The sequence below is a fragment of the Anopheles stephensi genome, chromosome 2 (assembly GCF_013141755.1).
Source record: "Anopheles stephensi strain Indian chromosome 2, UCI_ANSTEP_V1.0, whole genome shotgun sequence".
In the NCBI taxonomy this organism is placed as follows: Eukaryota; Metazoa; Arthropoda; class Insecta; order Diptera; family Culicidae; genus Anopheles; species Anopheles stephensi.
Genome location: NC_050202.1, coordinates 51,494,539 through 51,506,564, shown reverse-complemented (window position 1 = coordinate 51,506,564; position 12,026 = coordinate 51,494,539). Strand labels below are relative to the sequence as shown.

The following is a 12,026-nucleotide window of genomic DNA, read 5'->3' as shown; positions in this document are numbered from 1 at the left end:
GCTGGCATAGTCCAAGGCTCGTGTCCATAGAGGAGTACCAGACGTATCGGTGTGTGATATATCGTACATTTCGTGTGTTACTGCAGTTCACCGGATCGCAGGAGTTTGTGAAACCCATAGTAGGCACGATATCCCTGAAAGACGCGCCGCTGGTTTCGTTGAATCGCTATTGTCGTTATCTATCACGAGGTACCAGGTTATTAGCCTGTCATTTCTGTCTTCTTTGACTTTATATTACCCTTAGCTGTATAGTTTATCCTACTTATTGGTAGGCGGTCCTAACGGGGTTCGATAACCGATACTATCATGTGAATACTGTGCCATTATCGTCTCTGTTACCGGAAGATGAAGGTTTTTCTGTTACTGAGATACTGATCACTTGTCTAACATCGTTCATATAGATTGTCTTCTTCTCAACTTATTTACCTTGAGTTCTTCAAACTAGGACTCTAGATTTTTCCGTTAGTTATTTTGCTTACGTTACACACAACATTTAAAAATGCGTAAATGGTGTGCAGTAATTATATAGAGCGTGATCCATTGAATTCATTGGTTTAACTATTTATGTCCCAAAAATATGTTTTTTAATTCACTATTAAATGCGATTGCCTCATAAGCTGTTTAAATCTGTAAGCGAAATAATTCTCGCGCCAACGGTTCAGAGCTCTAGCCTAAACGTGTTACGCCTGAAAGTATGCAATTAAAAACTCGAAATGCGGTTCGTCGCTTGCTGGCTTGCAAATCTTTTCTCTGTATCGTATTGTACTACAGAACAATGCATGAGGGCTTTTATGTTCAACAAAAGGTTATAAAAAAACGGGATAAACATTAATTTATAAGTCAATACATGACATGCGTGACCTAGTCGTAGATCGTTACACCAAAATTAATCATTAATTAATCGTGGTAGTGTGCGCTGGTGTGTTTGTTGCATCAAGGGTCAGCTTACTGTCAGCGCAACTATTTATTCCCGGCATAATCAATAACAGTTCCGATCAGACGATCCTGCTCAATCGAAACAAACAGATCGATTAAAAGCACCGTGACGCGGGTTAAAACATCCGTGAGGTGTGGTGTGAGGCGTCATTTAATGCATAACGTTCGGACGATCAAATTGAAATTCTGATCACAAAAGTCGGTACTTTTCCAGTGTATCGCGATGCTCGGTGCGACCGGTGGCGCGCGTACGTCATATCGGGAAGGCAGAATGCTCAATGCCAAACGAAAGAGAAACTGTGTGCGGCTTATTAGCATGTGATGATTATGTTTGCAAATTTAATTAAAGTATAGTTGCTGAATCGGTTCTGTGTGAATCACATAAAGTAATCAAAATTTTACAACGATCCTTTTATTTAAGTAACGTTAACTGAATTGGGGTCTGTTTGAGCGCATGCACTGGTCGCTGTGTACCGGTCTTTTACATCGGAGTTCATTGATACCGCGGCATTAACTGGAGCAGACGGACAGGTATTAAAGGATTTTTCAACAAACGATCGTGTACGAAGGCTTTGTTTGGCCCGTGTGTCCTTTCACTTTTTTTTGTACTCCAAGAAGCCTCTCCGAGTACATGTAAGTCATGCGTTACAGCTTCCGCTCTAGAAGCTCGAGGTGATGGTTTTTTTTAGCGAGGGAGCTATGTTGTAGCACGGCAGGTTTTCAAGTTACAGAAATAAAACAATCTTCAATTCCGCTTTGTTTTTATTCTGCGCTGCACCGCTCATCTGTAAGAAGATTTTGACCGTATTGATGGTGTGTTGTGCCCGTAGTGCGTCCTTGGCAATGCAGCGGCACCGATGCGAGTGTGTCCCGTTCGCAAAAGGGATCCGCCGTGACCTTGACAGTGTGGCCCTTCGATTCTGAACGATTGCATTGCCTTGGCTTTTGTGGTTTCGCTTCCATCACGCCAAACGAGTGCACTGCTCAAGGATCGTTGTAGTTCATTGACTTTTGCTCCAATTTTGAAAGTAGCAGCCGTGAAGGGCTGCTTAACATTAAAATATATTTGTTCTATTCAATTAGAGTGAAGCAATGTCATGTCATTTTTCATTCAATTTTCAATCCCGTGTATTATTAAAAGAAATGTCTACTCATCGTGATTGTTGATCCCGTTCGGGTGACTATTACGTCCCGTGTTAGACTTCGTTACATCAGTATCAAATGATATCGTTCATCGCGTCTGCTGTTCTGTGGCGTGTAATCGATGTGATTAATCATTTGGCTGATTTACTAAGCAACAATTGCACCTGAAACGTGCAAGGGAGTGAGAAATCTAATTGAATAGAGAACGATTTTGAATGGTAGTGGCGTCTGCTCACAGTGAAACGTTAGAATTTTCTCTGACGTACTCGGTACGCTGGGGGCGAACAATCATGTATTATTAAAGCGAAAATGCATTTCTACAAGAGGTTATCAAATTGCGTTGCCGATTTGACCTCGATAAGACATTCCACCATGTGAGATTTCCGGGAAATGAATAACGCAAAACTCGCACTCGGTTTCGTAATGCAATAAGCTAGAGGAAGTACATTTTATTACAGGGCTTGATACGTCGACCAAGTACAGCGCATCACTGTTCTACATTTATCACTACCGATATCGGGCTAACATTATAAATAGTATAAATAATTGTTTGCTTTCTCTTGGGGGGAGATCGTGTTTAGGAATGGATAAACTGCATGCCACATTCGTGCACAAATTTCTGCGACTACCAGCAGTCACAGTCACCCTACCGAATATACATAAACTCGTCCGTTACGCTCTTCTACGTCAGCTCGTTCCAATCTTCCTTGATCATATCCGCGCCCTTTTCACCAATCATGATGGTGGGCGCATTCGTGTGGCCGGTCGGCACGTCCGGCATAATACTGGCGTCGATCACCCGCAAACCCTTGATACCGTGCACGCGCAACCTCGCATCAACGACGGACGTCGGATCCTTTCGGGGGCCCATTTTACACGTACCCACGTGATGGTAGATGGTGAAGGTAGCATGTCGCGAAAAACATTTCCAGTAGTCATCAGAATCGAACCGGAACTGTTCACAACCAGGCATCGGAATTTCCAGCAACCGTGCATTGTAACGCTGGAACGCTGCCGTACGGCTCAGCTCGATCGCTTTCCGGATAGCGCGTACCGAAATGTTCAGATCGTACGGATCGTCAAAGTAGTTAGGTTCGATGATGGGATACCGGAACGGGTTCGAACCGTTCAACGTGATGCGACCCTTGCTGCGTGGCCTCATAATCAACGGAAACACCGTAAAACCATCCATACCTTTGCGCTGGATGTCACCGAACAGTTTCTTAAATGTTTTAGGTTTGTAATTGAAGTTCACCTCGTACGTCGGGTCAGCACCGATCGTACCCCCGATGTGCAGCAGCTCAAAGTCGGGCCAACCGTCCGGATCTCGCGGATGCTCGGAATCGTAGAAAGCGATCGCTTCACACCCACCGGTCGATGTAAATGGGCCAAGCTTTTCGTACTGATACTTCATGAAGTTATCCAACCGGAAGACGTCCTTGTATTTGAGCGTTTGGGTGTTGTTGACTAAAAATGTTAGCCCACCGGCAGCGGTATGATCTTGGAAGTTGTAGCCAACTGGTAGATCTGCGATCGGTTTGATGCCGTTTTCACGGAGATGTTCGGACGGTCCAATCCCGGAAAGCATCAGGAGATGTGGTGATCCAATAGCCCCCGCCGACACGATCACCTCACGCCGGGCTCGAACCGTGTAGAAGCGTCCCGAATGATAGAACCGTACACCATTCGCTCGGTTGGTACTGCGATCGAACAAAATTCTGGTCACTTGGCTACTTTTCTTCACATGCAGATTGGACCGATTACGCATATCGTACAGGTAGGCAACGTTTGTACTATCCCGCTTGCCATCCTTCGTAGTACTCTGGATGTACGAAACACCGATCTGGGTAGGGCCATTGTAGTCCACGTACGGTGCACCATTCTCTATCGCACCTTGCACGAACGCTTTCGCCGTATCCGACCGGAACCGTGGATAGGAGATCGTTAGTGGGCCATCCTTACCAGCGTAGGCAGGATCCGCATCGGGTACGACACTGTGCTCGAGCTTCTTAAAGTACGGCAGCACATCCTCATACGACCAACCCGGATTTCCCAGCTCGGCCCAGTGATCAAAGTCGCGCCGATTACCACGCGTGTAGATCATGTAGTTAAGTACGCTCGAACCACCCATCACCTTGCCACGTGGGAACCGGCACTGGTTGTTTTTAAACGCCAAACAGTATTGATCGCTCGGCTTCGTCCGATAGTCCCAGTTGATGTTAAAGTTCTGTAGATAGTGTGCCGCCATCGGGATGTCCATCAGAAGGTTCTCACCGGGTCCTGCCTCGATCAACAGTACCGACCAGTCCGGTACTTCACTGAGCCGGTTCGCCAGAACACTTCCGGCCGATCCAGCTCCGACGATAATGAAATCATATTCTGGTTGCACTATCGGTTGGCTTGGTAGTTCGTGCGTCATACGCTCACCGCCATCCTGCAGGAAGCTTAGCATCGACAGCAAGCTATCCTGGGGCCGGGTGAAGCTCACCATGCCCAGAATACCGGCCGCGAGCGGTATGTACTGCATGTTGCTGATGCAGCTACAACACCACTGCACTGCAAAAGTCCCTTGCTGTCACCAAGAGCCACACGAAATCGATCGAAATCGAACACTGGTTCACGGTCCTTTTCGAGGTACGGTTACAACACCGGCACAATGCGGTACATCTGCCCGCACCAAGGTTCCCTGTGTTCTGTGACCCAACTGCACTGATATTCTGCACACGATCATGAACGCACACCGCTTCGCGACTACACTCGTACTGAGTCCCGCGGCCGTGGATATCATGCGTTTTAAGCGCTTACTTCCCCGTCACCCGTACTAGATGAGGCACTTGGTGCAAGTGTAGCTGTGTGAGGCGGGAGCTAGCCCTGTTAACTAGTTTTCGGACGCTCGGCGCTTGTACTTCCTGTGCCGTTTGCGCTGCTCGAATCGAGTACGCGGGGGTTTTCCAGAATTCTTCATGCTGTCAGTCAGTATGCTCCCCACCCTCTAGCTTCCATCTCGACATCCTGTTGAGGGTTTGGAGAGTCTTCCCTAGGAAGTGTGCGACTGATCTTTCACAGCGTACGTGCGATCGATACAAACTGCTCGAATGTGAGCAAATCAAGAGTTCTCACTCTTCAACGGTAAAGAAAGAGAGAACAAATTGTTGGTGTGTGTGTGTGCGAGTAAAAACAATGAACCAGCTAGTATGCGGAGTAGTAGGATCTCACGTGTAAGAATCAAGTGAAAGGGGCGGTAGTACACAACAATTCAACTAATAATGGTAGCCGGGAAACTACTCATTCACCTGTGCGCTACCGTTCGCCGTTAACCTCCCTCCATCTCCGCGGATTTAACGATGCGTCAGTTTCCCGCTTTCCGTCTCGTAAGTTTCATCCAGCCGGTCGAATGACTGCCCCGGCGATGGTAACCTTCGATGCATTGCATTGCCTCGGCCAAAAAACTGCATTCAAAGTGCAACGCTGTGAGTTGGCGATGAGGCATACTGCCGACCGAGTCTTTTCATTTTACATTGAGCTCCGATCGGATAAGGTCGTGGGGAGAGGCTTACCCACACCCCAAGCCCTTCCTCCCAGCCCAGTACCAGTGGCTTCCCTTACTAAAGTTAATTTGCTCACCAACACACACTCCTACGCTGGAGCAAACTTGAACTTGGCCGGCGTGAATGCAACTTTCTTTGCGAACGGGTAGCGAGTTTTTCGCAATTACGGGAGTTTTTTATTCGCTGTTCGTGCATTCTTCGTACCAGGAGTCTCTGTGATGTTTGTGTGTGTTGGGAGTTGATTGCGTTATCATTCGCCTTGACCGGACTTTTCTTTTCTTTCCGGTACAGCGCCGCAAACGAGGAAGACTTGGTGTTGATGTGATTTTTTTCTGGGTTTGTTTGGGAGTTTAAATACGATCACCACTGCTCGGTTGTCCTCGAATGTAAGTGATGTCTGTGGTCGCTTAATGTGTCGCAAGTAGTTTTAATGTTCGGTGATATGTTAAGTGAATTATAGAGCTGTGGAGAAGGGAGTTAGTAAGAAAAACACATCAACAGAATAAAAAGCAGCACGTGATCCGAATTCTGGAGTGACGTATCACACCGTTCTGGGTTAGTGTAGTTTCGTCGAGGTTCTTGCGATATTCTGGGGTTTTTTTATCGTAAAAGTTCTTTCTGGATAGAAGTGAGATTCCTTAGGGAGAACTGAGCCAATGTGTTTCGGTTTGTTATGAAATTCTTTCCTTTGATTCGTTCTACCCACTCGTGCAAATTTGTATGCAGGCCAGTTAATGGTTTCGTCAGGAAAAAGTTAGATTAACACTTCACACTAGAGCACATTTTATTTTTGTTCTTGAAGGACGGTTAGGCCATTGTGTTAAGTATAGAAGCTTATTTCAGCACAAATGTGGATGGAAGCGGCACCGAGAAGATCTCAGACAGTTTTCAACCATTTTATATAAGTTTATATAACTCAGTAATTTTTCCATAATTCATCCTAAGTTCTAGAACTAACACAGGATAAAATGTCAGAAATGCTCGACTTCCACAAAACCAGTTTCCCTTAAGGTAGGGCTAAGAAGGGCCGAAGGTCTGATTGAATTTCATGCTGATTCATCTACAGTGACAGACAAAAGAATGAAGAGACTTTAGCCGACATTTCTACAAGGTATAATCAAATCAAACTTCGGCAAGAGCATCTTTGCAACAAGCAACGAGTATCATCTTAACTTATTATTGCGTGCAGACTCAAAATATAAGACTTTTATGATAACAAGGCTAGACTATGTTAAGCTTAAAAAACAGAAAGAGAGGATGCCCAACATTATAAAAAATTTCCTCAAGTTTTGAAATTGATTAAATCTTTCAAAAAAAATTGTTTTATGTCGATTCGTTCAAAATCGACATCGTAGCCTCATTTTTACGATTTTAAAATATTAAGTGGTCTTATTATATTGTCCGTCACTGTATAATACATTTTCGAAGAGGGTATGGCATTTGACTGACCTGTTTTCAGAATATTTGTTTGGGTGTTTCTATTTTTGGTTCAGATAAGTAGAAGACAGAATCATGCATGAGCAGTATATTTGACGTCATCGTAGTAATATGATGCTGGTGCTTAGTCTGACTGCTCTCGATGTCTGCTTCTGATAACTGGTTTTCTCGTAGAGAAGTGTCACAACATGTTGTCGAATACCCAGTTGATTGCTGGACCTGAAATGTTTTGGATTTATCTTATCAAATATTTACGCTGAGATTTAACTACCAATTAAGTAAGCGATAAATAACTAGAAAAATTAGTTTATTTTCGTTTACGTAGCTTTGTTTGCAATAAATAATCGTCCAACACATTATTAGAACCCGTCACACCGTCACAGCTATTGTCTATTCCAGTCCTCCTTTATCATATCGGCACCCTTTTCACCGATCATGATCGTTGGTCCATTAGTGTGGCCCGCTGGTACGTTCGGCATGATGCTAGCGTCGATCACCCGTAAACCCGCTATTCCGTGCACCCGTAGCCGTGGATCAACCACCGCTAACCGGTCACTTGCCGGACCCATCTTACACGTGCCCACGTGGTGATAGATCGTGTAGGTAACGTGTCGCGTAAAACACTTCCAATAGTCGTCCGTTTCGAACCGGAACTGTTCACAGCCCGGGATGGGAATTGGCAGCAGCCGGGCATTGTAGCTTCTCAGTGCGCTGGTTTTCGTCAGCTCGATCGCTTTTCGGATCGCCCGTACCGAAATCTCCAAATCGTACGGATCGTCAAAGTAGTTCGGCTGAATGATCGGATACTGGAACGGATCGGAACTGGATAGGCGCAGTCGGCCCTTGCTTCGTGGTCGTAAAATCATCGGAAATATCGTATATCCCTCCAGATCGCGTCGCTCGATGTCGCCGAACAGCTTCTCGAAGGTGGCTGGCTTATAGTTAAAGTTGCTCTCGTACGCCCGATCGGCAGCATGGGTGCCTCCGATTAGCAACAGCTCCAGATCGGGCCAACCATCACCGCCGGCGACGGTGCTGCCATTCTGCGTTGAGTCGTGGAAGCTGAGTGCCTCACAGGCACCGATCGACGCCATCATTCCGGTGTGCGTTGACTCGTACACCATAAAGTTTTCCAGCGTGAAGATGCGCTTTGATTTCAGCGTGCTGGTCCGATTTATAAGAAACGTTAGAGCGCCGGCCGCCACATGATCCTGAAAGTTGTACCCGACGGCAAGATTAACGACGGGCTGTACGCCTTTCTGGCGCAAATGTTTTGCGGGGCCAATGCCCGACAGCATGAGAAGGTGGGGCGAACCGATCGTACCGGCAGACAGGATGACTTCACGTTTGGCCCGAAGCTTATGATAACGATTGTTTGCGTAGTATTGAACACCTGTGGCCCTTTTCGTGTCGCGATTTAGTAGAATCTTGGTAACTTGTGCGTTTCGAATCACATGCAAATTGGTTCGGTTTCGTATCGGATACAGGTAGGCATTGTTGGTGCTTACGCGCTCACCGTTTTTCGTAGTACTTTGAATGAACGAGGTCCCCAGCTGGTTGGGACCATTATAGTCCACGTACGGAACACCTGTTTCTATGTTCGCCTGCACAAACGCTCGTGCCACGCTAGAGCGATAGTTGGGATAGGATATCGTTACCGGACCATCGTGTCCAGCATACTTGGGGTTTGCATCCGGTACGACACTTTTCTCAAGCTTTTTAAAGTACGGCAGCACATCCCGGTACGACCAGCCAGTATTTCCCAGCGCTGCCCACGCATCATAATCCCGTCGGTTGCCGCGCGTGTAGATCATGTAGTTGATGACGCTCGAACCACCCATCACTTTACCGCGAGGAAACCGGCACTGATTGTTCTTGAACGCGAGACAGTATCGATCGCTCGGCTTTGTCCGATAGTCCCAGTTGATGTCATAGTTCTGCAGAAAGTGTGCCGCCATCGGGACGTCCATCAGGAGACTCTCGTGCGATCCTGCCTCGATCAAGAGCACTGACCAGTCCGGTACCTCACTGAGCCGGTTCGCTAGAACACAACCGGCCGATCCGGCTCCGACAATGATGAAATCGTACTCCGTGCGCAAAGTTCGCTGGTATGGCATTTCGTACTTCAAACGCTCATCACCGTCACGAAGGAACCCGAGTATGGTTCTTATTCCCGCCAGTTGAGCGACCACTGTTTGCCACTGCCAGCTGGCCAGGATAAATATCACGCACGCGGCAACAGCTGCCGCCCGTCTCCGAATCATCTTTTACGACGGTCAACCGTCTGCCAATTTTATGGATAGTTGTAAATGAAATGGACCTATCCACGGTTAAACCTTCACATCCATACTCTAACCGGCACTAATTAAAATATCACACCGCGCGTTCTGCGGAACCACCGGACGGTCCAGACTAGTCGAGTTCTGTATAGTAACTGAAGCTCGCTCGTCCACGCCTAACACGTTTGGGGACGAATCTTTCGGGTGTAAATATTGAACCCAAAATGCCGAACGCAGCTATGGAAGATACAGGGAAAAGGGAAGACAAAATGTCGTTCCGTGCATGTGTGTGTGTGTGTGTGAGCGTGAGTTTGATCGTTCACTTTAAACTATTTCTTTTTTATTTCTGGATTTTTCGAAATTTTTTCGCCGTGTTTCTTTCAAACACTTTTTGGAGATTTTAGGGTTTGTGGAGTTGCACACAAAGTTTATGCAAATCACAATCATATCTTGCTTCTCCCTGCTTGTGGTAGTACACTTTCTGCCTATGTTCTACAGCCAACCCGGTTGGGGTTTCCAATGTTCTGAAAAACTGGTTATGAAAGTTTCCAATTCCTTTTGGGATATGGAAGAACCTGGAGCGGGAAAGGAAACCTTATGTATCATTGGAATCATCATAACTGTGTCGACTGCTGGAGGAATAGATGCCCGTTTGCTCTTGATTATCGCATGTTTTATTCTGTTCGTTTTAAACTTTCTTTAAACCACATTGCAACATCCTGCCAGTAATACATATGGGGGCCGGTGACGGTATCACAATTAATACGATGACCTCCCCAGTTGGAGAGGATCTGTCTCATCTACGTTCTCTTCTATGGTGCAATCGATCTGGCAGTTTTTATAATTAACTTCGGTGCTGTGTGCAGTTAATCTTGAAGGCAGTGCAGTGCTTAAACGGTTGGAATAATTACATTGTGTTCAATGCCATGGTGACGGTTTTTCTTTGTACAAGTGTTCCAGTGAGTTGTTCAATTATCAGTACAGAATAATGAAACACAATCGTCGATTTGATGTGCGATGATTATCGATATGGGTCATTATTTAGCAGGTTAATTGGTGCTCGTACATCATGCGGCATTTGCTGCAAGGAGTTTAAATAGCAAAGGGATTAAAGAATAGTAGAGTAAGGTATAAAGGAATCTTGAAACAGTATAGACAAAGGAGGAAGATTACAAACTGGACTTACAATGTCTCATGATCTTAGCAATCATAAAAGTCCTGTGAAGTCCTATGACTCAGAGTCTCTATAAGCTAAAATAAACTAACTAATCTTTACGATACACAAAAAACCGGTTCGGGTATTTTGAGCTGTTTTCAGAACTTTACCAACATGTAAAGTTTGAAAGCATTTCGATATTATCTATAGTTTGCAATTGAAGTAAAGGTTGCAATCGTTCTCTGATCATTATGCTCCTTGCACTTGTCCGAACGGATCTTACCATACACCTGCACCATAAAATGGCCGGTTTATTTGTCTAGTTTAATCCATCGTTGCACCGCCTTCAACAAAGGACCATTACGCAAAAAAGAAATATCGTAGTCCATTTGGGTTAGTCATAAACGTCCCATGTTTCGCAGAATTAAATTGGATAGTGCTGCAATGCGTGGCAGAAGGCACTGCGTAGTACTGCCTTGAGCGTTGTCTGAAATACGGATGTGAACGGCAGTTCGGTTGCTCTGCGGCGTACCGCCTCGGATGCTGTTACGGTAGAGAATCTCGCTTACAGACCGGTACATCGACTGATAGGTTAACATTTTTAAGTATCCTCATAAATTACACCAACATGCACAAAGTAGCTGAGTCAGCCGGGAAGATCGAGTGCAGTGTCGATTAGTCGATATGAATATGACCGCGGTTGCATTCATCATCGTACGCTTGCTGCGTGCTCCTTGCGTTGTTGTGCATCGAAGTGATGATTGTTTTCTTGCAACCGCGGCGCTTCTTCAACGTGCCGGACCACATCCACAAGGGCCATTAAAATATGAGCGTAAAATTGACTTCTTTCACGTCGTCAATCAGCGATAGTTGGGGTGGTCTGGTACAAATCTGGGCGGAAGGCTGTGAACGTATCAAAAGGTCAGCCGTCGTGGGGCGGATTGTCTGGATCAAGCAGGCATGTGGGTAGGTCAATGTTGTGTAATTACTACGACCCCATGACCTTGCCCTGTGATTCCCACTGCACGCCTTACCCAAGTCATCACAATCATGGAGAAATGGAAGAATTCCTTGAGGATGAAAAAAAGACTTCACAAGCAGATGAGAAATACTTCCTTCCTCTTTAGGTACCCTTTTCGTTCATGAACTGTCCTCCGACGCCGACTCGGAAAGATAAAAAAGTACCAAAAAGCACTACGTATGATGAGATTGGCATCGCCGGGGTTCAGTGGTCGAAGGATGTCGTGAGATGAGCAAAAATGCTTAACTATCTGACGCATGATTTTATGTCCGGAATAGTCCAAAAAGAAAGTGATGTTGGAGAATTGCTCCCATAAAATTATCTTTCCTATCTTGAGTTCTCGGAAGATATTCCAACGATAAGTCACAAGGAAAATATTGTAAATGCTAAACGTTGTTGAACACTTTTATTGTGCATCGGGCAATAAATGTCAATTATGGAAATTGCTAGGTTGGATTCTTATGAACTCAAGGTAATTTAAATTATCTATTTTGTGTACATGATCG

At 45.6% G+C, this 12,026-nt stretch overlaps 3 protein-coding genes across 42 annotated transcripts in view; 1 reads left to right on the top strand and 2 right to left on the bottom strand.

Annotated features, from left to right (window-relative positions):
* Window positions 1-12,026, top strand: part of LOC118502631 (flotillin-2) — a 158,674-nt gene that overhangs the window by 23,913 nt on the left and 122,735 nt on the right. The window lies entirely within an intron of this gene.
* Window positions 2,495-4,954, bottom strand: LOC118502629 (glucose dehydrogenase [FAD, quinone]-like). The gene has a single exon (XM_036035014.1). The coding sequence runs from the start codon at window positions 4,604-4,606 to the stop codon at window positions 2,762-2,764; it is 1,845 nt and encodes a 614-aa protein (XP_035890907.1). The 5' UTR covers window positions 4,607-4,954; the 3' UTR covers window positions 2,495-2,761.
* LOC118502625 (glucose dehydrogenase [FAD, quinone]-like) lies at window positions 7,079-9,482 on the bottom strand. The gene has a single exon (XM_036035005.1). It carries the CDS (start codon window positions 9,326-9,328, stop codon window positions 7,448-7,450), a length of 1,881 nt encoding a protein of 626 aa, XP_035890898.1. The 5' UTR covers window positions 9,329-9,482; the 3' UTR covers window positions 7,079-7,447.